The sequence below is a fragment of the Aotus nancymaae genome, unplaced genomic scaffold, assembly GCF_030222135.1.
Source record: "Aotus nancymaae isolate 86718 unplaced genomic scaffold, 86718_ANA_hifiasm-v0.15.2.pri h1tg000007l, whole genome shotgun sequence".
Classification (NCBI taxonomy): Eukaryota; Metazoa; Chordata; class Mammalia; order Primates; family Aotidae; genus Aotus; species Aotus nancymaae.
The window spans coordinates 8,523,049-8,550,119 of NW_026988418.1; the positions used below are offsets into that span (position 1 = coordinate 8,523,049).

Below are 27,071 nucleotides of genomic sequence, written 5' to 3' on the forward strand. Positions count from 1 at the left end.
TTTTTTTTTTCTTTTTGAAAGAGAAAAAAGAAAGAAAGGAAGAAAAAGAAAGAAAAAATAGAAAGAAAAAAAGAGAGAGAGGACTATTTTTTTTTTAAACTGATATCATAGGAGCCATGAGTATTAAGACCATTTTTTTAGACAAGGTCTCACTCTGTCCCCCAGGCTCTGTTTCATAGAAACAGAGAGGGCTAGGGGGTTGTAAAAGGAAGATGTTGATCAAAGGGTACAAAATCTCAGTAAGATTGCAGGAATAGGTTTTAGTGATCTATTGCACTGCATGGTGACCACAGTTAATAAAAATGTACATTTCAAAATTGCCAAAAGAATAGATTTTTAACATTCTTGCCAAAAAAATGATTAGTTGTGAGATGATGAATATGTTAATTAACTGACTGACCCTTTGTGCAATGTATACATAGACCAAAAATCCTATTGTACCCCATATATAAAATTATTGTCAATTAAAAATAATTAATTAAAACATTTAAGGCTGGGAGTGGTGGCTTACGCCTGTAATCCTAGCACTTTGGGAGGCCAAGGCTGGCAGATCACCTGAGGTCAGGAGTTCGAGACCACCCTGACCAACATGGAGAAACCCCGTCTCTACTAAAAATACAAAATTAGCCAGGGGTGGTGACACATACCTGTAATCCCAGCTACTCAGGAGGCTGAGGCAGGAGAATCGCTTGAACCTGGGAGGCGGAGGTTGCAGTGAGCCGAGATGGCGCCACTGCACTCCAGCCTGGGCAACAAGAGCAAAATTCCATCTCAAAAAAATAAAAATAATAAATAAATAAAATTTAAAGGTGGAATCTGAGGCACAGAAGGTTAAGCAACTTGCTCATGGTCAACAGTTAGTATATGGCATAGCCAGAATATGGATATAGTCAAGCTGACTCCAGAGAATACGCTCTTAACTAGTACACAAGAGCATATTGCCTCCCCATGGTATATATCCAATATATGCGTTCTTCCATAAAGAAAAAATGTTGAATTCATAAAAATTTTGAGGTCTAAAAATCAAAATAATTGATCCCATGGAGATAAGAGTAGAAGGATGATTACCAGAGGCTGGGAAGGGTAGTGGGGGGATTAGGAGGAGATGAGGATGGTTAATGGGTACAAAAAATAGTTGGAATGAATGAGTAATGCCTTGTGTTTGACAACACAACAGGGTGACTACAGTCAATAATACTTCAGTTGTATTTTTTAAAACAGATGAAAGAGGCCAGGCATGGTGGCTCACACCTGTAATCTCAGCACTTTGGTAGGTCAAGGTGGGCGGATCACCTGAGGTCAGGAGTTTGAGACCAGCCTGGCCAACATGGTGAAACCCCATTTCTATTAAAAATACAAAAATTAGCTAGAAAAGGTGCCTGGCGCCTGTAGTCCCAGCTACTTGGGAGGCTGAGGTGGGAGAATCACTTAAACCTGGGAGGAGGGAGGTTGCAGTGAGCCAAGACTGAATCACTGCACTCCAGCCTGCAGTGCAAGACTCTGTCTCAAAAACCAAAACCAAAAAAAAAAAAAGGTATAATTGGATTGTTTGCAACACAAACGATAAATGCTTGAGAGGATGGATACCCCCATTTACCCTGATGTGATCATAACACATTGCATGCCTGTATCAAAACATCTCCTATACCCCATAAATATATACACCTACTATGTACTCACAAAAATTAAAAATAAAAAATTATTGGCCAGGCATGGTAGCTTATGCCTCCCAGCACTTACGGAGGCTGAGGCAGGTGGACTGCTTGAGCCCAGGAGTTCAAGACTACCCTGGGCAACATGGTGAGACTGTATCTCTACAAAAAAAGAAAAAAAGTTAGCTGGGTGTGGTGGTGCATGGCTGTAGTCCCAGGTACTTGGGAGGCTAAGGTGGGAGGATCACTTGGCCTTAAGGTGGAGGTTGCAGTGAGCTGAGATCATTCCACTGCACTCCAGTCTGAAGGAAAGAGTGACCCTGTCTAAAAAAAAATCCTAACAAAAATAAATTATGAAAAAAGTTTTGAACTTTTTACATTAGAAATGAACATATATGAAATTAAAAGGCAAAGGACAGACTATGAAAACATTTGTAACACCTGACATGACAGACAAAGGGGTCTGTCACCTTTGTGACAGACCTAAGTATATAAAGCCTTAGATACTGAGTCAGCAGGCTTTGGAGCTGGCAGACCACCATCCTGATCTCCATCACTTAACTACTTATCCTGAGCAAGTAATTTAATTCCTCATTGCTCTAGGTTTCTCATGTGGAAAAGGGCATAATAATAGTACTTACTTCACAGAGTTGTTGAAAAGATAAAACAAGATAATAAATGTATGTTACTTATCACAGTGCTTTGCTAAGAGGATGATCAGCAACTACCAAGCTTTTATTATTTTAGTACCATGCAAAGGTTAATACAAATCAATAAAATATAATAAAAACAACAGAAAAATGGACAAAAATATATGAAGTGTAGCTCATAAAGAAAAATAATGGCTCGATATAGTAAATAAAACAATGCAAATAAAACATAACAATTTTACCATTTTTCAGCACACTGAATTGTCAATAAACATTTTTAAGTGTTAATGCTCAAGGGTGGTGAGAGTTTAGGAAATAGACACTAGAGGGATTGAAAATTGATTCATTCTTCCTATAGGGCAGTTTCTCAATGAAGTGATTTTAAGAAGTTATTCTAAGAAAATAAGTAGATAATGCAATGGTATATGCATGAGGATGTTGATTGCAACATCTGTAGTTTTCAGTATTGAAAATTTGTAAACAATCTTAATGTCCATCTGCAAAAGGTTTAAAATAAATACAAATTGGCTGGGCACGGTGGATCATGCCTGTAATCCCAGCACTTTGGGAGGCTGAGGCGGGTGGATCACCTGAGGTCAGGAGTTTGAGACCAGCCTGGCCAATATGGTGAAACCCTGTTTCCACTAAAAATACAAAAATTGGCCGGGCATGATGGCAGACACCTGTAATCCCAGTTACTTGGGAGGCTGGGACAAGGAGAATCATTTGAACCTGGGAGGCAGAGGTTGTAATAAGCCAAGATCGTACCACTGCCCTCCAGCCTGGGCAACATAGGGAGACACTGTATCAAATAAATAAACAAATAAATGGTTAAAATAAGTGCCCCTTCTCCCAGTCACCATTTCCTGCTTTGATTAATCCCTGCCACCTGTCTCCTTCTCAACCCCTTCTCTACACAGCCACCAAAGGCAAATATAATTATGTCACTTTCTTCTTAACACCCTCAGGGCTGTTCATTATAAAATCCTAAAACTGGCCTTATAAGCCTAGAGTCTCATTTCTCTCTTCCCTTTACACTCCAGCAACACAGTACTCAACAGGCTTCTCAGTTGGCCTTTGTGTTCAGTTACATGCCTTAGGAACTTTGCATTTCATTGAGCTGCATTGGTTAGAATGATCCTGTTTTGTCCTCTTAACAATTTTCACTTCTTTGTGGCTTTTACACAATTGTTAATGCAACTCTTTGTTTATATATGTCTCTCCCATTAGAGTTTAAATCCCATGAGGGCTAAAATTATCACTGCTTTAGCCATGATTTTATCCATTCACCTAGTATAGTGCCGGACCTAGGTGGCTGATGCCTATTAGTTTACAGAATGAATGAATGAAGGGTTAAATAAAATGCAGGCTACAAAACATACAGTGAGTGAAAGAGGGACTAAAGGCTTCATGTGACCATACCAGGAACAGAAACGGACTACTTCCTGCAGGTGCACATGGCCGGGGCCCTCTCCTGAGGAGAGAGAAGGCACACCTCTGACCTGGGAAGAGCAGAGCTGGGTGAGGGTGGCAGCCCCAGGGGTTCCTGTCTCTTCTGCTCCCTGGGAGGGAAGGGGGTTCACCACCCAAGGTGCAGGGTGACGGGGGGGGGGGTGGGGGCGGACGGTGACAGCCGAGACTCAGCTGTTTAAGTTCCGTGTTTTGGGATAGGCCTTGGGGTGCATACAATGGACAGAGGAGATCTACCCCTCGCACAGTAGTTTCCCAACTAAGGCAGCATCAGGGCGCACCCTAGAGGACAAGGAGGAGAAGAGTTGTCAGGGCGGGACTCTGTGCAAGCCACTTCTCTGTGCAATCAGCCACCACAAGGTCTCACATTGTACCTTGACTCTGAGACGACTAGGACCCTGGGGCTGTGCTTGAGGGCATGACTGTCCACTGTGGGGGTGTAGGAGTACTGTTCATACACAGGGTTCTCCCAGATATTCCTTTTCTTTTTTGATACAGGGTCTCACTGTCGCCCAGGCTGATGGCATGATCTTGGCTCACTGCAACCTCCACCTCCCGGGCTCAAGTGATCCTCCTGCCTCAGTCTCCCAAGTAGCTGGAACCACAGGCACACACCACCAAACCCGGCTAATTTTTGTATTTTTAGTAGAGACAGGGTTTCACCATGTTGGCTAGGCTGGTCTCAAACTCCTGGGCTCAAGTGATCCGCCTGCCTCAGCATCCCAAAGTGCTGGGATTCCAGGTGTGAGCCACGATGCCTGGCCCCAGGTACCTGTTCTTGAAGACTACTCAGGGCTATAATCCTAGCACTTTGGGAGGTTGAGGTGGGAGAATGCCTCAGGCCAGGAGTTCAAGAACAACCTGCTTAACATAGGGAAAACCCCATCTCTGCAAAAAATTAGCTGGAAGTGGTGGTATACTTGTGATCCCAGCTACTCAGGAACCTGAGGTGGGAGGACCACTTGAGCCGAGGAGGCCCAGGCTGGAGTGAGCCGTGATTGCACCATTGCATGCCAGCCTGGGCAACAGAGACCTAAACAAAAACCAAAAATACTGCACCTTAGCTGGGGGGCTGGGGGCAGGGTAATAAAGATGCTACGGACTTGACTTCTGTCAACAACCGTGACTTGGCTGGTTTGTCAGCCCTCCCAAGTCTCTGTCTTCTATGATGTCAAATTCTTCTGCCCAGTTGGTTCCAGAAGTGGACTTCCATCCTCCAAATCACCATATCCATGCCAGAAAATGTCAGGGCAGCTTCTGTTTGTTTTCCCTTTTCTGGGCAGTGGGGCCCTTATGTCCCTGCTCAGCTCCAGATGTGTAACTGTGCAGCATTTGTCACTGAGAAGCCCTACTACTCACACTTAACATTCATCTTCTTGGCTCCTAGCAGGGCATTAAAGTTGATTTCTCTTTCTGATCCCTGTGCCTAAGCCCAGGGCCCAATAAACACATTCTGAAGGAATGAATTCATCTATTTATTCAACTTTCCAGTATGCAAGAACTTCTTTTCATGGAGTGTCATGGAGGCCCTGAAGGGAGGATGGTCAATTGGGGTAGGGGCGTGCATAGCTCTAGGAGCAGGTTTGAGGTCTAGGCTTTAGAGTTGGGGAAAGGGGAGCTATTACAGATTTCAAAAGGACATAACTGGCCTCAACCTGTGCAAAATCTTGGGGGTGAAAGAGCAGATGGAGTCAGGCTGAAGTGATACAGAAGTGATGAATGTGGGGAGGTCGTGTGGTAGTAAAGAGTTCACATTGAGTGGATGTGGGTTCTAAGCCAGGGAAGGTGGTGGCACTTTGTTGAGACTAGGCTGGAAGAACAGAGCTCACCACATCTCCAGTATGGAGGGAGAGGAGGAAAATAGCAGTATGTGAGGGCAGGTGCTCAGCTACTGCTTCCTTCTTGGAGCGGGTGACCAAGGAGTTTGGCCATCACTCCCTGCCCATCCCAGGCTCCCTGCTTGGAGAGGGGCCTCCATCAATCTCCAGTGTTTTTAGTTTTGAGTCATGGCTGAAAAAAGCCAGAGAGAAAATAGGAGAAAAAAGGGAGCTGAAAATGGAGGCAAAGTCCATGTGTTGGGGACCTAGATGGCCCCCTTCAAGTAGCTCAGGCCTGGCAGCTTGTGCTGGGCTTGTGGAAGATTCCTTCTCAAGAGGTGAAATATCTCGGGAAGCAAGCCCCAGCACGGGTAGGGCTTGTGGGTCTGCGGGGCTGGGCCACTAGTGTTCACCTGACCACACCAGCTGCCCCATTCCAACTGCACACAGGAGCAGGGCACACGGAATTTTGCCAAGCACATCAGCTCATATCATGAGCACAGACTCAAACCGGGGCAGGGAAGGTGTCTTCGCCCTGGTCAAGAGGGACCTGTGTAGTCCTGCCGGGCCCGCAACCTGTGGCACACCTCACTCCTCCCAAGGGCTCATGTCAGTGTCGATGGCCACGCAGTTGTAAGCTGCATAGCGCAGCTTCTCCTCGCATACCTTCGCACTGCAGGAATGGGGACTTGGTCAGACACCTCCATTACAGGGGATGAGAATCCCCTGGGCCCCAACTTGAGCCTAAGAAAAACCCACCTGGCATAATGTGGCAGGAACAGAGTGCTGGAGCAGGTGGAAGACTCAGGCAGCGCATCTGTGGTCTCGTAGCTGGCGGCATTTAAGGACCATACGTCAGGAAGATGTGTTGGGACACACGTGTTGTATGTGGGGAGGGAGGACAGAAGGTGGCCACGGCACCTTCAGGCCTCCCTCCAGCACTCACCCCAGCTTGTCAGGGTAGATGTAGATCCGTGCTGGCAGGCGGCTGCGGCCTGTAACAAAGCGCAGGAAGCGGCTCCGGTCCTCTGGAGGGAGAAGGAAATCAGTGCCCACCATCAGTGTGGATGGTGAGGGAAGGTCTACAACTTCTACCCTGCCTCTGTGTCCCAGCAGTGGAGTCCAAACCCAGATGTCACCCTGCCCTCCTCCACTGACCATTGGTGAAGTTGTTCAGCGCCTCCCAGAAATACTGCACCCGCGTGTCAGATGGCTCAAAGTCCTCAAACCGGGCTAGTGGAGATAAGGCCAGTATTCATTCTTGGGTTTCATCCTGCCCAGTCCTTGAGCCCCAGCCCATGTGCTGTGCTGCCCTGCCTTGCCTCGCCTTGGGGAACTCACTGAGCTTGCGCAGAGCATCCACAGTGACCTCTGGATCCCCACACACTTTCTTCTCCAACTCTTGCCAGGTCAGCAAGTCCAGCACAGCCTGTGGCACCACCTTCAGCAGACCTGCCTGCATAGCTGCCACCTGGGGAGTGGGTAAAAGTCTTGGCTGAGGAAGAGGGCATAACTCCTGTCTTACACTGGGGGGCATCTCTGTACACTCTGAGCAGCAGGAGGGTGGCACTGAGGAATGGTGGGGGCCAGATTTCCTGGAGTACTGGTGGCCTACACGCTGCGCTCTAGCTCCCAGGGGCTGGGTCTCAGGAGGGGCCAAAGCTCTCTGTTCTACTGGCCTCTGGGTACTACCTGCTCCTTGCTCTCCTCTAGCCGTGCTTTCTGGACCAGTTGGATGAAACGAGAACGGTCCTCATATCCCACGACGATGCCTGCACCCCCAGGGATCAGCTCAACCACCTGTTGGTCACTCAGTACAGTGGTGAATGTTAGCTCCTTCCCAAACTTGAATTCAAATGTCTCCTTGTCCATTCCTTCCATCACTTCCAGGAGCTTCACCTGGGGGTTGGAGAGAGGCAGGGAGACAACCTTGTCATTGTGGAGACGGTCCCTGTCTTTCCTCAAGATGCTCACAGGGAAGCAGAGAGAGCCAGGCAAGGCAGTGCCCCTGTAGACAGCAGGGAATGAGGATGTCAGTAAGGAAGGAGCTGTTAAAGCATCAAGACAACACCTAACCAGCCTTGGAGGCCAGAGGAGGCATTCTGTGGGAAACGGCATCTCAGCCGAGACCCAAATGATGGCTGGGCCATAAGCAAAGTTAGGAGAGAAAACATCTTTGAGAAGGCTGGAAAGAGCAAAAGGCCTAAGGAATCTGTTTGGCTAGGGCCTGAATGTAAACCAAGTGGCCAGAGATACAGGTTCATGTAAGGCCTTTACAGATTCTGCATTCTATCCTAAACCTAGGGTCAAGCCATCAATGAGTTTAAATAAGGAGAGTGAAATGAGTTACTCTGGCTGCATGGAGTCCAAATGGGTAAGAATGGAGACAGGGACACCAGTTTTTTAGTAAGCAGTTAGCTCTGGAGAAAAGGTGGCTCAATCAGGCAGGGAAATAGTAGTGATATGGGAGAAGTAGACAGATTACAGAGGGAGACTTAAGACTTTGGGAGGCCAAGGTGAGAGGATCACACGGTCAGGAGTTTGAGATCAGCCTGACTAACATGGTGAAACCCCGTCTCTGCTAAATACACAAAAATTAGCTGGGCATGGTGGCGTGCACCTGTAATTCCAGCTACTCAGGAGGCTGAGGTAGGAGAATCGCTTGAACCTGGGAGGTGGAGGTTGCAGTGAGCCGAGATCACGCCACTGCACTCCAGCCTGGGTGACAGAGTGAGACTGTCTCAAAAACAACAACAACAACAAAACAATGTGGGGACAAGGGAGAAGGAGGGGTGAAGGATGGTCCTGTGGGCTTTGGCATGGGGAGGAGTGGGACATGGCACCCGTCTGAGGCAGAAGCCCTAGAGGGGAATAGTCTTGGGAGAAGATAAAGAATACAGTGAGCCTGAAACGCCATCTTGGGGCAAATGTCCAGGATGTAGATGCATATATGACCCCAAGCTTAGGAGAGGCTGGGGCTAGAAGTCAGGATTTTAGGGGTCATGAGTATAGAGACAGTAGTTGAAGCTATGGGAGTAGACAGGATTGGAGAGGGATCTTGTGTGTGGTGGAAGAACAAGGTACAGAACAGTCTTAGGGAGGACCAACCTTTAGGGACTGGGCACAGGAAACATTGGTTCCAGGTCCTACTCACCAGCACAGAGTCCACAGCTGGGAAGTCCTTGCTCCAGCTCACCTCCTCACCAGAAAGCTGCTTCCACACAAAACCAGGCAGGGCCAGGACCTGTATGACAAACACTCCCCACTGTCTTCTTACCCTCAACTGCCCAGGTTTGGCTGGCCCCTCCTTTCAGGGGCCAGGGCTGGTTGGATGGGGGTATGGATAAGGCTACTCACCAGGAACTCCTTACCCCGAAGGGCAGCCCCCATCAGCTGTCCAATCCATTCATACTTGGCAAAGTCTCGGCAGGAGGGGTTGGGCACATACATGTCCCGGGCCTCACCAGTGCCATTGCCCTGCCCCAGAGACAGAGCTGTCAGCGTGACATGAAATACACCCTACTCTCCTACCCCAAAGACTTCCCTAAACATTTTCCACTGGGGATCCTAAATGATCCCTCCAAATGTACAGTGGCTCCTCCTCTCCCTGTCTGCCCAGAGGTTGCCCTGAGCAACTCAGTCCCTCTTCTGCCCCCTTTCTAGCTCAATCTGGCACCTGAGAGGTTTGCAGTGATGAAAAGGGAGGAGATTACCTGGTTGGCTGTGCGCACAAAGAAGGGCAAAGGCACAGGGGTATCCGCTGAGCTAGGGCACAGCTCTTCTGACATATCTGCCAGGCTATCCCGGAAACCACCCCCTGAAATGACAGATGCCCTCAGCTGGGTATTCAAGAGCCCAACTCCCATAATGGGGTAATGAATAGGCCCCCTATTATTATTAGCTGGTGAAGATCCTCTATCACTTTAATAGGGCAGCAAGCAGGACCCTTGTCATTCTCCCTCAGGGCCTCACCTTGGTCAATGATGCCTTCTGCAATGAATTTACACTCCCACCACTGATCATAACGCATGGGCCACCTGCAAAAAACGTGTGCAGATCTGTCATTATGTGGGGCCAGGGTACAGGGCAATTCATCAGCCCAGAGACCACTGGGAAAACCAGTCATGGCGAGGGGTGCCTGGAGCAGTGTGTGGTTGTGTGTGTGCACACGGGTGTCCGGAGTAAGTCCTTCACTCTCATGCCATACCTGTAATCCAGGGGCTTTTCATATTTGTCAGAGGGCTTGAGGCCTTCATATACCTGGGGGCAAGGAGGAAAAGGGAGTCATAGGAAAGTATATCAAGACCTGGCCCCATACTTGCCCAAAGACCTTGTTCAGGTCCCTCTTGGCCTAGCCCCCTTGGCCCTTGACTGGTCCTATCTCAGTCTGACCCTAGGTGGTCCAGACCTGGGTGAAGACCGCATTCTTGCAGGCAGGGTCTCGAGAGGGGCAGGCACGGTGTTCCATGGCAAGGCGGCGGTTGATGTATAGGCGTGGCATGAAGCTGGGCTTGCTGCTCTCTGAGTCACGCAGGCACTGAGCCACCAGGCCGGGCCGCTGGCGGGACAGCAGTAGGAACTGCTTCACTTGCTAGTGAGGAGAGGTGGCCAGAGCAGGATGAGTGGCAGTCAGCCTCTGTCCAGGCCCTGGAACTTTCCTCTCTGCCTGTATTCAATTCCATCATTTCAGTCTAAGTCTAGTCCATCCCTGTCCTTGTCTCCAGTCCCTTCTTTAGTTTAGCCACCAGAGGGGAGCTTTTCAAAACAAAACAAAAAAATCTAATATTGTCATTACCTTGCTTACCACCTTTCCAATAGCTCTACTACCCTGGGACAAAGTCCTTGCTTCACAGCCTAGCCCACAGGACCCTCTACAACCAGGACCTGCCTCCTGCCCACATCCTCCCACCCTCATCCCTCTGTCACACTCACACCTTCCTGCACACTTTTCTCAGGTCGTCTTGAGCTGCTGGTAACTCCCAGTATGTACCTCTCATGCAACCTGCCCCGCCTGTGCTGTCAATAGCCCTTGGGTATTCCACACACTCATATGGGGAACAGCCTCCCAAATACTAAATTTGGACCATTTGTTCTGACTTTTTTCCTATGTTCCTAGACCTAGCAAAGGTCTTGCCCTAGAGAAGGTTTTAGGAACTCTGCTAAAGAATGAACAACTACATGAGCAGGAAGGGGGATTGCACTGCCAAGACTAGCACTGGGTGGGTCGGCTCACCTTAATCTCACTGAAGGTGCCCAGCGTGTGGTCCCAGGCAGGTACCAGGTGGTGCAGGACACTATCGAGGATCTTGATGAATCTGGCATGGGTAGGTAACGATTGACTGCAGCTAAAGTTTGTCATACGTGTAAGATCCCCAACTCCCCAACACACAGGGACAGGAGAAGGCAGGACCTGGGGGCTACTCTGACCCTTGAACAGCCTACACTACGAGACCTTGGGGACTTCATCCATGCACACACACAACACTCAATGTGGGGGGAAGGGAAGGGCCCACAGGTCCGGGACCACAGCCACCTCTGCAGGAGGACAGCTCTGCGGTACAGTACTTCGGGGTCAGTGCCTTCCAGGCGTGGATATCGCACCAGACTACTCGGCTGGAACAGGTCTGCATTCAACCCTAGTTCCCGCTGTCTAGACGACTTGATCTTCACCCCTCGGAGACGAACATCAATCCCATCATCTGGGGGAAGGGGTCAGAGTGAGGTCATTTATGGCACCTGCTGCCTCCTTGACCCTCAGGCCTGGGAATGGCTCCTTGGATGCTCAGTCTTTTGTCACTCTTAGCCCTTAGTAACTCAAGACCTTCAAGATCACCTTCTATCACCCAATTCTAATTTATCTATTCCTGCTGATTCCTCTGTCTACCACTATAATGGTGGGATGCCTAAGGGTCCCAACTCAGTCCCTCTTCCAGGTGAGCCCAACCACCTGTATGGCTTTAAGGTAGGCCTGTAGCTGACACGTCCCACCTGGCTCAGGCCCCAAAGCTTCAAATCCTGGAGTTAGTTCAGCATCACCTTCACCCCAGCTCCAAGCCCATCCTCTTCTTTCCACACTCACTGTCTATTTGCCCCATCTCCACACTGGGCTCTCTTTCCCTCCTTATAGCCTTAAGCTTCACCTCGGCACTCCACGATGCGAATCTCGATGATTGGGAGGTGGACAGTCATGTCTTCCAGGACACAGACATCCCCGATCAGGGTCCTGAGGAGATGAGTGTGAGGCACTGCAGATACTCCCTGTCTCAAGCCTGCAGAGATTGCTGGAGTCTCACTCAAACTTAGCTGGGCCAGGCTTGGAACACGCCCTACTACCCTCCCCAGGCCAGCCTGCTCACTCGTCAATGCTCACGTCACTCAGCTTCTTTAGGTTGTCTCCTTCGCCCCCATAGACCACCACCCGCTTAGGCATAAAGTTGTCATCTGTGGTATCGACTGTGAGTAGCAGCTTCCTGAAGGTTCAGAGTGTGAACATGGGTCTTTGCGAACCTACAGTCACATGGCTCACCCACCCTGTCCTGCCCAGAGCCTACTCACTTGACAATGGTGCCCTTCTTCATGGTAAGCCGTACCCAGTGCTGGCACTGGGACCCATCACTCTCCCAATAGGTATCGGCATTACTGTCTGTCAGGCAGGACACGTTGAACTCCTCCTGGGCAGGGGCAGAGAGGTGGAGTCAGCAGTTACCCTCCCTCCCTGTGCTAGGCTTGTGCTCTGGGCCAGTAGCATCAGAGAGAAAACATAGTGAAGCTGGGCTAAAGGGCAACTGGTATGGGATGGGGGGCCTGTGGGTGTGTAGGGGTTCCTATAGACTTCCAAGATGGGGAGCTGAACTGAGTGTGGCCCATGGGCACTCTGTTTTGGTCCTGGCCTGGAAGTGGGAGTTCTTTCTGGATCTAGCCTTGAGGGGTGTGACTATATCTTGCCTGGGGTGGGAGGAGCCCCAGCACCCACCGTGTAGGAGGAAACGTCTATGCTCTCCACATACTGCTTCACGCTACCAAGGTTCTCATCCTCCTTGCCCAGGTGGTCATACAAGAAGTGGATCAGGTCCTCGTCGCACTCGTAGGTCCATGTCGGGGGTACATAGCTAAGCAACCCCAAGCCCCTATTAGACTGGGCCCAGACGCAGAGCTCCTTCCTCCCCACCCCATTCCATCTCACTCACAGTAGCCTTTGTACAGCTTCTGCGTATGCCTCTGCAGGCTGAGGTCTCGATCCCAAGCGATGTGAGTATGTCAGGTCCACCACCTGTTCCCACCTGTGGGCACAGAGTAGGAAGTGGGATGGGGAGGCATCAGCGGGCAGCAGGACATTAGCTCCAGGCCTTCTCCAGGGCACTATCTCCCCGCCTCCAGACACCCGACCTGAGCCCCCTTCACGTCCCACCCCTTCCTGCCTCGGCTCCAGTATCCCACCCACCCCAGGCTGTGGCTGAAGTGTTCCCAAGCCCTCCTGGCCCCGCCATGTGACAGCACGTGCAGGACCTGAGCACCGGCCGATAATCCACGCCAAAGAGCTGCTGCTGCCGCTGGAGGTGGTCGGGAGTGTCAATGGGTACCAGGCGGGCTCCGCCCTCTGCCGGGCGGCACACCAGCAGCCAGCCTTCCTGCAGCTCGCAGTCGCCCAGGTGCTCTGCCAACTGCTCCTGCCGGGACGCGCCGGATGGGGACAACTGTCAGGGAACTGCCCAGCCGCCCGCCCTGCCCAGCCCAGGGCAAAGGGCACCGAACGCAATCCCAACTCAATACATAGGAGGAAAGGGAAACAGCCAGGGGTTTCTCTGGTCCCGGGGGTCTTTTACAGGGTCCTGGGCAGGGCAGAGCGCACCTTGGTGAGCTTCACCCAGAGCCCGTGGCCATTGCACAGCTCCTCGCCCGTGGTGCGAACGCAGGCGCCCCGCCGGAGCTCGATGCTGTCGCGAGCGGCGCGGAGAGGCCCGGAACCGGTAGCGGGGGCTGGGCCTGCGGCGCCCACACGCAGCCCCGAGCCCTCTGCCTCCCACACGGGCAGGAGCACGCGCGACGGTCCCGCCGGGTCCTTGTAAAGCTTGTAAAGCACCTCTCGCGGCACAAAAGCCAGCGCTGCCGGCAGCGGCCGCCCGGCGCGGAGGCTCCGCGCTGCCTCCGCCAAGAAGCGCACTCGGCCCAGCAGCTGCCGCGGTGACTCCAGAGCCGCGCCCGGGCCAGGACCTGCCATGGCGAAATGGCAGAGGGCAGCGCCTAGGGGCGACCCTGCCCGGGAAACAGCTGGCGCGACCGTGGACTGAGCTTCCCACCACGCCCTACCCCGCCTTTGGCCAGCCTTCACCGTATGTTCTGGACTAAGCGCGCCCCAACTCTCACCGTATTGCCCTGTGTACTCCTACACTCAACCATACTACGGGCCTCTGTGCCACCCTAACCCAGCCGACTAAACCCAAGATCGGTGATTTCTACCTGATTGATCTCCCTCTCTCCATTTCCTTGCTGCTACCATTTAATCTCTACTGCTACTACCCTTATTCAAGTCACCATTCTATCTAACCTGGATCATTGCAACAGTCATTTTTCTGGTCCTTCGGCCTGCTGTTTTTCCTCCCACCTCCAACGAGTCGTTTTAAAATCTGCTAGACTCCCTGTCCTATGGATGGTGTGACTAAAATGTTTGAGAGAATGGCCCTTTCTCCTGCCACTGACAGGAGTCGAGTCATTTGGGTTGACCCTGGTTGTCACTCCTAATCCCAAGACCACTGGTGATCATTATTCATTTTAATGTGATTGCTGATTTCTGTTTCCCCACAGTCTTGTAGTTCCTTAAAGGCCGAAGCTGTCTTGAGCAGAGAGCTAACCTCTGTACCTACTACAGTTCCAGGCTTTTAATGGGTAATATAAGTACATGATGATTTCAGTTTCCTGTACAGCCTGGTTCCATCATCCTCAGTATGCCTGGTTGGATAAGACTGTTAGAATCATGAGTGGGACTTGCGCCAAGCCTCCGGCATACTCAGACCATCAGATGAGAACAAATACCTCATATCACTGTAAGATGTAGTTACAGCGGAGTTCTTTCTTTTGGGCGTTTGTTGTTGCGTCGCTACAGCAGACTTTACGGTGAAAAAAAGGTAGGGGTCCTACGGGCGGCAGCCAGGGCAGCCCAGAAGCTGTCGCTGGAGTCTGATCATGTGATCTTCAACATGGCGACGCCCTTGGTGCCCTCCAGGAAGGGGCGGAGCCTAGACTTGAAGGGGGCAGGCTCAGATTCAGGTTAAATTGAGGATTGAGCTCGCAGTTACAGCTAACCATGGAAGCGAACGGGTTGGGGTGAGTTCTCCAGAGCACGCGGTGTGGCTAGCTGGGCTTCTAATTTGAGCCTTCCAACTCAGGACTCTATCCGTGTACTCCCCTTTCCCCACGCTGGAGCTCTCTCAACCTGAACTCCGTTAGCTGGGATCCTGAATCCTAAAACCATGGATTTTTGAGACCTTCATCCCAGGGGCCTTAATTCAAGGGATGCCTCAGGTTTCCAACCAGGATCTCTATTCTGGGACCATCAACTTTGATCTCTCTTTGACTACCTCCCACCCTGGGGAATCTATCAGCCCATGAACCAGCCCACTGATAACCCTGTTTCTGAGACTCTAGTCCGAAGACCCCCAGACTATCCTTACTGGGCCTTCATTCCCTATCCCCAATCCCTCTAGTTGCTTCGAGCTTGGGAGAGTAAGGACTAAGTTGAGAGAAGAGGCCCCAGCGCGGGCCCCTTTAGAGTTTGTGCACCACCTGATAGGCAGAGAGGAGGCGGAACGGGCGGCCTGGAGGAGGTAGATAGCGGTCCTGGACTGAATCGGCCTTATGAACCCGCGCTTTCCCCAACCTTCAGCCTAGCATACTGACACCTACCTCCACCCCCACCTGATCGCCAGACTTAAGGGTTTTCCGGAGCTGAAGAATGACACATTCCTGCGAGCAGCCTGGGGAGAGGAAACAGACTATACTCCCGTTTGGTGCATGCGCCAGGCAGGCCGTTACTTACCAGGTGAGAGTCAGGGCCTGAAAACCTAGATAAAACTTAGGAGGGTGAAAAGTTTTCGAGGGGCAGGAGAAGATTTTGGAGGGCCTCAAAGCTGAGCCCCGTCTTCCCTCTGTCTCCAGAGTTTAGGGAAACCCGGGCAGCCCAGGACTTTTTCAGCACTTGTCGTTCTCCTGAGGCCTGCTGTGAACTGACTCTGCAGGTGAGGGGTCCACAAAAGAGGGAAAGATTTATGCCTTCAGCTTGCCACCTAGCAACCTGTCTCCTGTTTCCTACAGCCACTGCGTCGCTTCCCTCTGGATGCTGCCATCATTTTCTCCGACATCCTTGTTGTACCCCAGGTACCCACTCAAACCTGAACCTGAAATATAATCCAAGGACCCCTTGAAAATCCTATCAGTCCAGTGAAGTTTCAAAATAAGCACTTATCCTAACTGGATGGAGGGAAAAACTAAGGTTGAAAGAGATGAGTTTGGCAGTTTTATTCTCCTTTTCCTTCTCCTGGAATGGGCTGAACAGAATCTTTCCTCCTGGAGTTCCATTTTGGGAACGCAGATGTTTTCTCCCCATCCAGGCACTGGGCATGGAGGTGACCATGGTACCTGGCAAAGGACCCAGCTTCCCAGAGCCATTAAGAGAAGAGCGGGACCTAGAGCGCCTACGGGATCCAGCAGTGGTAGCCTCTGAGCTAGGCTATGTGTTCCAAGCCATCACCCTTACCCGACGACGACTGGCTGGACGTGTGCCACTGATTGGCTTTGCTGGTGCCCCAGTAATGTGGGACAGGGCAGGGACTGGGGGCATGGGGAGATCACTCTGGCAGGTCTGGGGTAGACAAAGGAAGGAAGTATCAGTCTGGCTTCTGCACTTATGACACCATCTTTCTATCCTTCTGTAGTGGACCCTGATGGCATACATGGTTGAGGGTGGTGGCTCAAGCACCATGGCTCAGGCCAAGCGCTGGCTCTATCAGAGACCTCAGGCCAGTCACCAGCTGCTTCGCATCCTCACTGATGCTCTGATCCCATATCTGGTAGGACAAGTGGTGGCTGGTGCCCAGGTGAGTCCTGAGAGAGAGACAAATAGGCTGGGATTTGGTCTGTGAGGACCAGAAGCAAAAGTGTCCTAAACCTGAGAGGGCAGTCTTAATGCCAGGCATGAAAGAACCTTGGCCTCCAATGATCTGGCTGAGCAGCCAAGCTCATGCTAACACTGGCAGTGGGGCTTAATGCTCTGAGTATTTAGAGACCAAAGCTAGTGCTGGGATATAAAGAAAGTATAACTTATTGCTATTATTATTTTACTGGAACTGGATTTATAGGTTCAGGCAGTATCAGGGATTGAAGTCATCTGGGGAAAATTGAGGTGGATTTTGTATGTGGGGCCTGACGTGCTTCCTCTTTGTGTGTTACATGTTTCTCTTCACCATACCCTATCTGTAGGCATTGCAGCTGTTTGAGTCCCATGCAGGGCATCTTGGCCCACATCTCTTCAACATATTTGCACTGCCCTACATCCGTGATGTGGCCAAGCGAGTAAAGGCCAGGTTGCTGGAAGCAGGCCTGGCACCAGTGCCCATGGTGAGGACTGGGATGGGTTGAGTGAAGGTGAGCCTGTGGAGCTTTCAGGCTAAGTCCTGCATGGACTGGAGTGACCACTGGAGGGCAGCAGAGGTACAGCCAAGAAAGATTAGTGGTGGTAGTAAGGCCCTCTGTAGCCTGTGATCTGCTTTTTTCCAGATCATCTTTGCTAAGGATGGGCATTTTGCCCTGGAGGAGCTGGCCCAAGCTGGCTATGAGGTGGTTGGGCTTGACTGGACAGTGGCCCCAAAGAAAGCCCGGTAAGCCATGGAAGGGTGAGGCCTTGAGGCTGAGGTGAGGGTGGGGAGCTGCCATGTATGCAGTTACTAGAACGTGGCACTGGCTTTTCTTCCAGGGAGCGTGTGGGGAAGACGGTGACATTGCAGGGCAACCTGGACCCCTGTGCCCTGTATGCATCTGAGGTAACAGCCAGGGCCCCTCTGTGTGTCTAAGTTTCTGTGCACTCCTGTGGATATGGTTGTATTACTCTGTTTGTACTTTTTTTATGCCTGTCTGTCCTCTTCTACTTTGTATGTACAACATAAGCCCTAGCAAGGCTGGACTTTTTGTTGCTGTTCATTTGTGTTTATGCTTCATGCCTGGCCCATACTAGGCATCTGATAAATTTTATCAAATGAATGAGTTAACACTGAGTGGAAGCATGCCTACATATGCGTTTGTCACTAGTATGTATAGGGAGGACAGAGGCTGCTGGCCCTCTTGTAGCCAGTGCCCTATTGGTCCCCCAGGAGGAGATTGGACAGCTGGTGAAGCAGATGCTGGATGACTTTGGGCCACAACGCTACATTGCCAACCTGGGCCATGGGCTTTATCCTGACATGGACCCAGAACACGTGGGGGCCTTTGTGGATGCTGTGCATAGACACTCACGTCTGCTTCGACAGAACTGAGTGCATACATTTACCCTCAAGTACCACTTACATAGATGATTGATCGTTTCTAGGACAATAAACGTTTCAGAGTTGAACTATTGTGTAGTTTTGTTCATGAAAGACTTATGCCATATCCTCAATTCCTTCTTAGCCTCTGTTCCTTCCCTGGGAACTCTCTCTATATCCTCTTCACAAGTCATGGGGGTCAGGTAACAGTGAATATGTACTATAGCACTTAAGCGTCCTCACTCCCATCTTACTCTCAGATACCTAAGTCCCAGAACTACATGATGTAGGGTAGAGCTTCCTAGCAGTTCAGGTTGTGACATTTGCAGAAAAATGGGTGGGGTCCTCATGGCATATAAAGGCCAAATTGATAGGGCTTTATGTCTGAGGAAGAAGGGAAGAATACATCAAAGAGGAGCACAGAAGGGGTTAGAACACTTCAGAGAGGGATGGGAAAGAAGATGGAGTCTAGGTGAGCAGGGAGAAGCTGAGGGAACCTCAGCTTTCACACCAAAAGGCAGGGAGGACATCAAGGCTCAGAGCTAGGTTGCTTAGGATTGGAGCTTTAGACAAGTCCATCATCACCAAGGCAAGAAGTCCTCTGAAACCAAAAGACCCTCTGGCACTCAGGTTGCTTTATATTCTTTTCTGAGCCTCCCCTTTAATTTTCTCAAGATCTTGGTGTTTCTGCCCATCCTGGTGGGACCTGCTTCCCAAAACAAGGCTCTGAGGTGTCTGTAAGCTCTGGAGAAGGGTCTGGTATGGCGAATTCTTTATCATTCTGTATCCCTTTGGACCACTAGGAGCCCAGTGTGCTGCAGGCTGAACCAGCTCCCTGGCCCAGCCAGGGCAATGCAGAAGGGAGAGATGGGTTTCATTTATTGAGAGAACTTTTATGTGATCCACGATTTATTCATAGAAAAGCACTGTGAGTTCACGCACTTGCTAAAAAAGGGCAACTGTGATACAGAAATGAGAGTGGCTTCTCTCTTTTTAACCAACCCATTGGGCTGAGACGTAGGGGCCCTTGGCTGGACAGTAAGACTTGAGTAGCCACAAACGGCAAATACAACTTCTTGGTCAGTTTGGAGTAAAAAAGGTGACAGTTTGTCAAAAAAAAGAAAAAGTAAAGCGGATGAAGTTCTTAGTTCACAGTCTAGCTATACCACCCTTTCCCTACCAACTCCCACCCCCAACTCAGGAACTAAGACATAAAACAGTAAACACCAAGACACTGGCATCCAACTGACTCTTCTGAATGCCTTTGCTACCTCCTATAACAATTCCAGGCTGAACATAGTGGTCAGGAAGGTAGCAGGAACATGATACACTGTGGAGGTCTGCCAGGGCTAAGACAGGGCTGCCCACTAGGGCTAGAAATTAGGAAGGCAGAGATTAAGTGCAGACCAGCCCTGCTTCCTAGGACAAGGCTCAAGTCAGTGAGTAATAAGACTGTGACAAAAGCAGGCAGAGGAAGCTTGAGGTAGAAAGCAGGGGAAGAAAGCAAGTATGGGGCGAGAAGAGAACCATGGAGCTAAAGCAGCCAGTCTGATGGCAGAGGGAGACTGGTGCTTAGAAGCTTGTTTGGTGAGAGAATGAACAGAGGAGGCACAGAGATGGGGAACAAACATTTAGCTGGTGAGACAGATTTAAGAGGAATGGGGCAGAGAAATCTGGCAAAAAGAAAGGGGATCCTTAAGCATGAATAGACAGACAGATCTGCCATTCAGGCAGATCCTTAAGCATGAATACACAGACATCCCTATATGTAGAAACACACTCAGTTACACATATAAAGACATGGATGCATGGGACAATAAAAGTTTCAGAGTTGAACTATTGTGTAGTTCAAGCATACACACAGACACAAATGTATTTATACACATGCACTCGTGTGCCCATATACACATACACACTAAACATGCACAAACAGTGCATTTACACATAGATGTGCATCCTCACGTGTGCAAAATGTGTATATCCTCACACAGAAACCCACAGTCCAGTATGCACATATTCACACAGGAATACAGCCATAGAACTGACACAGATAACACATATATATGTGCACATACAGACAGGCATGCACAGATATATCTATGCACAGACACAGGTACTTAGCCATACAGATAGACACACACATGATAATAGATGAAACCACACACTCTCTAACACAAAGATGACCAGAGTAGATGAATATTATGAACCAAGTGGCTTCCCAGACCTTCATCTTCTCCCTGCACTTGTTTTTCAGGTGTTCAGCAGGCTCCTGAAGAGGCTGTGTGAGGCAGGAGCTTCAATGTCTAAGTCCAGTCCTGGCCTCTGTCCCTCACCCATCACTGGGTTATAAATGCCCTGTCTGTAGGCAGGGGATTCTGCATAGACTAGACTTGGGATTGATTCTAACTGGCCATTTTTCTCCTTGGCAACCCCACTCTTCCACTGCTACCAGCATACACTTTACAAGGGAAACCTGAGAAATAGTTGTGAGTCTCCTCAGAAAATAAGCATATCCTCCCACCCATAGCTACTTCAAGTGCCCATCAAATCAGAACCAGAATTATAAATAGTTACAACTTTACAATAATTGGCAACACATATGCTATAGTATTTACAGTACCATAAATGTGTTTGTTTCTCTGGTTAAGCAATCCCTGAGACGGAACAGTGTTCTGTGTTTGCCAAGGGAGACAGGGCCAATGCCCAGGACATGCAGGATGTAGGAGCATGAGGTGGCATGTTGTGGGGTTTCTGGTCAATCTGCAGGGCTCAGCTCATCCATGAACAGTGGGCTGTAGCGAGAAGCTTGCCAAGGTAGGCATATCGACTAGAGTTGGACTCTCCCCATCCTTAGCCCTGTGGTCCTTTGGCCTCAGCCATAGGTGCTCAGAGTCCTCTCAGGGTGAACAAATGTTTCAGTGTCCTTAGTCTGACCTGATACTACCTGGGAACCCAGGCTGCCCTGGCGGTGAGGTATCTGCTTTCTCAGCCAAAGCGCTCTCGCACCAGCAGCATCAGCTTTTTCTTGCCTTTGTAGATCTGTTTGAGGTTGTCAATGAACTGGGCAAACTGCAGGTGGCCATCCTGGGGCAGCAGGAAGGTCTCCCGAGCCTTGCTTAGAAACTCAATGAACTCTCCATAGTGGCGAGGGCTGATGTGTGTTAGGCGTGAGTGTGTAGTGTTGATATAGGCATTGATGGTGGCATCCAGCAACTGGCGCAGTGGAGCTTTGTCAGTGGACATGAGCTTTCCAGAGCTGCGGCGGCCTGGGATGCCGGCCAGGCCAGGTGCAGTCACTGTGCAGCGTCGTAGGATGTCTGACAGCACTGTGGCACAGTGCACACTCTTCACCACCAGGGGGATGAGAGCTGCCAGCTCATTCTTGCCCAGAGAGTGGCTGAGAGCACAAGCCCAGAGCACATCATTGATGGCTGGGTGAGTATCCTGGTTGTAGGCCAGGTTAAGATGGCTCATGGCCAATGAGGCCAGCTTGAAGGCACGTAGCGGATAACCACGGAGCTCCATGTAGCGGGCGATGGTGAACAGCTGTGAATGGGTCATGCCACCAGCAGCAGCATCAATGGCAATCTGATAGGCTGCCTCAAAGGCAATGTGGTCTTTCTCACAGAGTGTAAGGGCTGACAGGGCACAGCTCTGTGGATCCTTCATAGCACACTGCAGGGCCAGTGTGCGAGCACAGCTAGCCAGTTCCTCCCGCTGTGGATAGTCAAGACTGAGGCGGAGGATAGTGGTGTGGGATACAGCTGTGGCAGCTACAATACTAGTAGCCTCAGTAGGGGTGAAGAGTGTGTACCAGCTCTGCAAGATGCTCACCAGGGCCCGCACACCTGTCAGGGAGAGCCTGAGCTCAGCCGTGGCCATCTGAGTCCTGATTCAGGTCTGCCCAGATTACCATTGGGATTTGAACTTGGCCTGCAGAGATGAGTTCTCCCTCCTCAGCAACCTTGAGATGATTTGAGGCAAACCAGGCCAAGGGGAGGATCCCAGATGGCCAGACCCTGTTTGGGGTCTCTTCCTATCCCTTCCTTCCCCAGGTCAGAGGGTTGAAGGTTTCTGCAGGTGCTCTTAGCCCCTCACAAGGATGGGGCAGTAGAGCCTGGGGTTTGCTTGCCCTGAGGCATGGGTTACAGATCTGCCAGGGGTTCTAGCTGAAGTGGGGCCTCTTAAGGTAGAGTCTTGTGCTGGGGCTTTGGGCTTTAGAAAGGGTCCTGAGCCCCCAAGTTGTCTGGGGTTTCTCACAAGCATGTACAGGGATGGGGACCAAACCACTGGGCCCACTGCCTCCCAAGGGAGCCCTTGAGTAGCAGCTGAAAATTCATTCTCATAGACATGTCTCTGATGAGAGGGTCAAAGTGCTGCTGACATCAGGATATGACGGCAAGGGGGATGCGGGAATGAACAGGATATGGTTCAAGCAGTGAGGACAGGGCTTGGGCTGGGTGAACAGAGGCCATCTTCTACCAGCAGCCCCATCCTTTCTTAGGCCATCAGGAATAGGAATATGAGAGTTCTAAGGATTCACTGTCCTGTCCCAAGAGTAGGGCCTAGAAACTCCTTTTCCCTAGGGGTAGAGGGAGGTGGGAGACTCACCCACTTCTGTAGCACAGGTCACCAACCATCGTACCATCTCCCTGCGTCTCCAATTAAGGGTTGATAAGGTCATCCGCATCACCTGGGCACAAAAGAGTCCTTGCCAGTGGGCCATGCCTAACTGTTGTGACCTCTCCTTCCCCTTGCCATTCATTTATGCAACAAATATTTTCTGGTGCTTTAAACAGTGGTTTCTCCCCGATAAAGTACAAGTTTAATTTCTTTCCCAGCCCTCCCACCAATCAGAGAGGAGGCTTCTCTGATGATCTGCAGAAAGTCCTTTTTATCATACCTTGCTTGACTTGTAGGAACAGGGAGGAAGAGAGAAGACAGGGACCCCACAGAGCCTAAAGCTATATCTTGCTTCTGGCCTTAACTTAAAAGTGGAGCCCAATTTATGAAATTCTTGCCTTTTCCCTAGTCTAAAACTTGTGTTCTGGGCACAAAGAAGGAACCAGACTTGGTCTGTGCCCAGTCTCCTGCAGATCTTATCTTCTGCCAATTGTCACTAGGTCAGAAGTCTAAATTGGGGATGGCTCACTCTTCCTCCATACCTGTAACCCAAGTTCCAGGGCAACGTTGAGCAGGGTGCTGTCAGTACTACTGTCAGTGGGAGTAGCAATCTTGAATGCATCTTGGGCCAGTTTGAAGATAAGGGAGGAAGAATGAATGTGCTTCTGTATTGCTTCCAGAATTGTTCGGAGTCTCAAAGTGTCTCCTATAAGTGCCAAGAAAAGGGGCAGGGTCTGTTTTAAAGTTTTCCTAAACAGTCAGCTGATCACAACAGGTACTGGTTGAACTGGCTGCTATCAATTCATTGAATGCTTCTGAATGCTACTGGCCCTTCTGGGTTATCGAGCTGTCTCTACTAAATGTATCTAAGGCTCCTTCCTTCCCCAGACCCCATGGGAATCCTATTCTTTCCACCTTTTAATCTGTCTCTACCTAACACCCTCTACCCCCAGGATCTTTAGGTACCAGAAATAATTTTCTTGAATACCTGAATTTTCAGAGCTACTTATACAGTAGACAAAAAGCCATATTACTGCCAAAAAAGAATGCCAGTCCCACTGTCTGCTTCTCACTACAGCTCCCTGGAGCAAAAAGGAGCTGTGCCACCACTTCCTATTCAATAGGCAGGGATTCTATACAAAGCACAAAGAGTTAAGGAATATAACATCATATGAAGTGAAGGTTGCTGGATGAAGACAGTAGTGTATGAAAGACTGTTATATCTTATAAAGATCAAATATGTTAAAGATAGAACAAAAAGTAAGCTTTATGTTTTGCTTTGTAACTGTTGATAAAGTCAGAGGATAAATGGTATGACTATAGGCTTTGGAGTAAAACACACTGGGGACTGAACCTGGTTCAGCCATTCAAGAGTCTAATAACTTCAGGCGTGGTGGCTCTTGCCTGTAATCCCAGCACTTTGGGAGGCTGAAGTGGGTGAATTACTTTAAGTCAGGAGTTCAAGACCAGCCTGGCCAACATGGTGAAACCCTGATTCTATTAAAAAAATACAAAAATTAGCCAGGCATGGTGGCGTGTGCCTGTAGTCCCAGCTACTCAGGAGGCTGAGGCAAAAGAATCACTTGAATCCGGGAGGCGGAGGTTGCAGTAAGCCAAGATTGAGTCACTGCATTACAGCCTGGATGACACAGCAAGACTCTGTCTCAGAAAAAAAAAAAGTTCACTAACTTCATTTACAAAATGGAAATAATAACCTTTAGGATTGTTGTGAGAATTATAAACAATTTGTAATATTCTATGATTCTATTTTTATAAAAAATAAGATACATAGTGTATGTGCATATATATGAATAGAAAATCTCCAGGAATGTTTATACCAATGTCTTATTAATAGTAGTTTCTGGGTGCTAGGATTATGCAAAAGATTTCCTTTATTCTTCTATTATCTTTTAAAATAATTTTTTAAGTTAATAGACTATGTCTTTAGAGCAGTTTCAGGTTTACTGGAAATTGATCAGATAGTACAGAGAGTTCCCATGTATCCCCTATTATTAACATCTTATATTATTAATGTGGTATGTTTGATAAACCAATATAAATACAGTAATCCCTCAGTATCTGTGGGGATTGATTCCATGACTGCCCTTGGATACCAAAATCTGAGGATGCTCAAGTCTCTCATAACCTACCATACCTTCCCATATACTTTAAATCACCTCTAGATTACTTATAATATTGAATAGAATGCCTATACATCATGTCATGTGAATTCAATATAGTACCCTTGTGCCCAACAAATTAAAGTTTTGCTTTTTGGAACTTCGAGGATTTTTTTTCCTGAATATTTTTGATCCATGGTTTGTTGAATACACGGATACAGAACCCACAGATACAGAGGGCTGACTGTACATTATTATTAGTATGGTACATTTGATGAACCAATATTTATATATTATTAACACAGTTTAGGGTTCACTCTGTGTTATATAGTTGTATGAGTTTTGACAAATGTATGTCATTAATCCATGATTACAGTGTCATATAGAATACTTTCACTTCTTCTTTTTTTTTTTTTTTTGAGACAGAGTCTTGTTCTGTCACCAGGCACCAGGCTGGAGTGCAGTGGCGCAATCTTGGCTCAATACAACCTCCACCTCCCGGGTTCAAGCAATTCTCCTGCCTCAGCCTCCTGAGTAGCTGGGACTACAGGTGCACGCCACCACTCCCAGCTAATTTTTGTATTTTTTTAGTAAAGACAGGGTTTCACCATGTTGGCCAGGATGGTTTCGATCTCTTAACCTTGTGATCTGCCTGCCTGGGCCTCCCAAAGTGCTGGGATTACAGGCGTGAGCCACTGTGCCCAGCAGTATAGTTTCACTCTCTAAAAATCTCCTGTTTTCTATCTGTTCATTTCTTTCCTGTTCATTCCTTTCTCCATTCCCTCTGATTCCCTGGCAACTATTGATCTTTTTACTGTCTTCATAGTTTTGCCTTTACCAGAGTATCATATACTTGGAATCATACATTAAGTAGCCTTTTCAGACTGGCTTTTTTCTTTCTTCTATTTATTTATTTATTTTAACTTAAAGACCAGTGTGATAACACAGATTGGCTTCTTAGAATATGCAATACATATTTAAGGTTCCTCTATATCTTTTTTTTTCTTCCCCTCAGAGTTAACAACCAAAATTTCCATGTCTTTTGTGTGTGTGTGTGTGTGTGTGTGTGTGTGTGTGTGTGTGTGGCTTGAGAAGCCATGTCTTTTTATTTAGAAATAATAATCAATTCTTTGGATATACCACAATTTGTTTATCCATTCACCTTTTGAAGAACACCTTGGTTGCTTCCAGTTTGGAGCAATTATAAATAAAGATGCTATAAACATTCATGTGCAGGTTTTTGTGTAGACATGTTTTCAAATAGGGTAAATACCTAGGAGCATGACTGCTAGGTCATACAGTAAGACTATGTTGAGCTTTGTTAAAAAAAAAAAAAGACCAAACTGTCTTCTAAAGTAGCTGTACCATTTTGCATTCCCACCAGCAATGAATAAGAGTTGCTGTTGTTCCACATCCTTGCCAGCATTTGGTGCTGTCAGTGTTTTGGATTTTAGCCATCCTAGTATTGTATAATGATATCTCACTGTAGTTTTAATTTGTAATTGACTAATGACATATAATGTTGAGCATTATTTCATATGCTTGTTTGCTATCTGTATATCTTCTTTGGTGAGGTGTCTCTCCAAATCTTTAGCCCATTTTAAAATTGAGTTGTTTTCTTATTGTTGAGTTTTAAGAGTTTTTTGTATATTTGGGATATGTCCTTTATCAGATATGTTTTTCAAATATTTTCTCCCAGTCTGCTTGTATTTTTATTTTCTTTACAGTTTTTCTTTTTTTCTCTTTTTTTTTTTTTTTTGAGATGGAGTCTCAGTCTTGTCACCCAGGCTGGAGTGCAATGGTATGATCTTGACTCACTGCAACCTCTGCCTCCTGAGTTCGAGCGATTCTCCTTCCTCAGTCTCCTGAGGAGCTGGGACTACAGGAATGCACCACCACTCCTGGCTATTTTTTTTTTTTTTGTATTTTTAGTAGACACAGGGTTTCACCATGTTGGCCAGGCTGGTCTCAAACTCCTGACCTCAGGTGATCCGCCCGACTTCCCAAAGTGCTGGGATTATAGGCATGAGCCACTGTGCCCGGCCTCTTTATAGTTTTTCATGGGTATAAGTTCTGAATTTTAATGAATTCAAACTACTCATTTTTTTTCTTTCATGATTGTGCTTTCAGTGTTGTATCTAAAAACTCGTCAAACCCCAAATTACCTAAATTTTTTTTTTTTTAGATAAAATTTATAGTGCTAATTCCTGGTAACAAATTACCTAAATTT

General features: G+C 48.6%; 3 protein-coding genes across 6 annotated transcripts in view; 1 reads left to right on the forward strand and 2 right to left on the reverse strand.

Moving 5' to 3' along the window:
• Positions 1-2,366: 2,366 nt before the first annotated feature.
• HECTD3 (HECT domain E3 ubiquitin protein ligase 3) lies at positions 2,367-13,875 on the reverse strand. The gene is made up of 21 exons (XM_012434496.3): positions 13,439-13,875; positions 13,096-13,256; positions 12,777-12,869; positions 12,563-12,698; positions 12,145-12,260; positions 11,946-12,059; positions 11,730-11,812; positions 11,123-11,288; positions 10,823-10,904; positions 9,998-10,180; positions 9,797-9,849; positions 9,562-9,626; positions 9,303-9,406; positions 8,947-9,066; positions 8,744-8,833; positions 7,282-7,488; positions 6,931-7,060; positions 6,748-6,822; positions 6,536-6,617; positions 6,349-6,420; positions 2,367-6,262 (listed from the first exon to the last, which is right to left on the reverse strand). Exons 1-21 carry the CDS (start codon positions 13,805-13,807, stop codon positions 6,178-6,180), a joined length of 2,586 nt encoding a protein of 861 aa, XP_012289919.1. The 5' UTR covers positions 13,808-13,875; the 3' UTR covers positions 2,367-6,177.
• Positions 13,876-14,800: 925 nt separating this feature from the next.
• Positions 14,801-18,187, forward strand: UROD (uroporphyrinogen decarboxylase). Of its 3 annotated transcripts, none has more exons than XM_012434501.2 (10): positions 14,801-14,910; positions 15,470-15,625; positions 15,742-15,821; positions 15,898-15,960; positions 16,194-16,391; positions 16,518-16,679; positions 17,062-17,199; positions 17,359-17,459; positions 17,555-17,621; positions 17,949-18,187. In XM_012434501.2, the coding sequence occupies exons 2-10, from the start codon at positions 15,598-15,600 to the stop codon at positions 18,108-18,110; spliced, it is 999 nt and encodes a 332-aa protein (XP_012289924.1). In that variant the 5' UTR covers positions 14,801-14,910; positions 15,470-15,597; the 3' UTR covers positions 18,111-18,187. The 3 variants fall into 3 exon arrangements, with proteins under 3 accessions (XP_012289924.1, XP_012289920.1, XP_012289923.1); XM_012434497.3 differs by having other exon boundaries at positions 14,802-14,910; positions 15,513-15,625; XM_012434500.2 differs by lacking the exon at positions 15,898-15,960 and having other exon boundaries at positions 14,802-14,910; positions 15,513-15,625.
• A 99-nt stretch (positions 18,188-18,286) lies between these two features.
• Positions 18,287-27,071, reverse strand: part of ZSWIM5 (zinc finger SWIM-type containing 5) — a 176,673-nt gene continuing 167,888 nt past the window's right edge. For both annotated transcript variants that reach the window (XM_012434494.3, XM_012434495.2), the window contains exons 12-14: positions 23,264-23,427; positions 22,710-22,791; positions 18,287-21,946 (exon numbers count right to left, since the gene is read on the reverse strand). In XM_012434494.3, the coding sequence (XP_012289917.2) occupies positions 21,084-21,946; positions 22,710-22,791; positions 23,264-23,427 (1,109 nt within the window). In that variant the 3' untranslated portion in view covers positions 18,287-21,083. The remainder of the gene's footprint in view (positions 21,947-22,709; positions 22,792-23,263; positions 23,428-27,071) is intronic.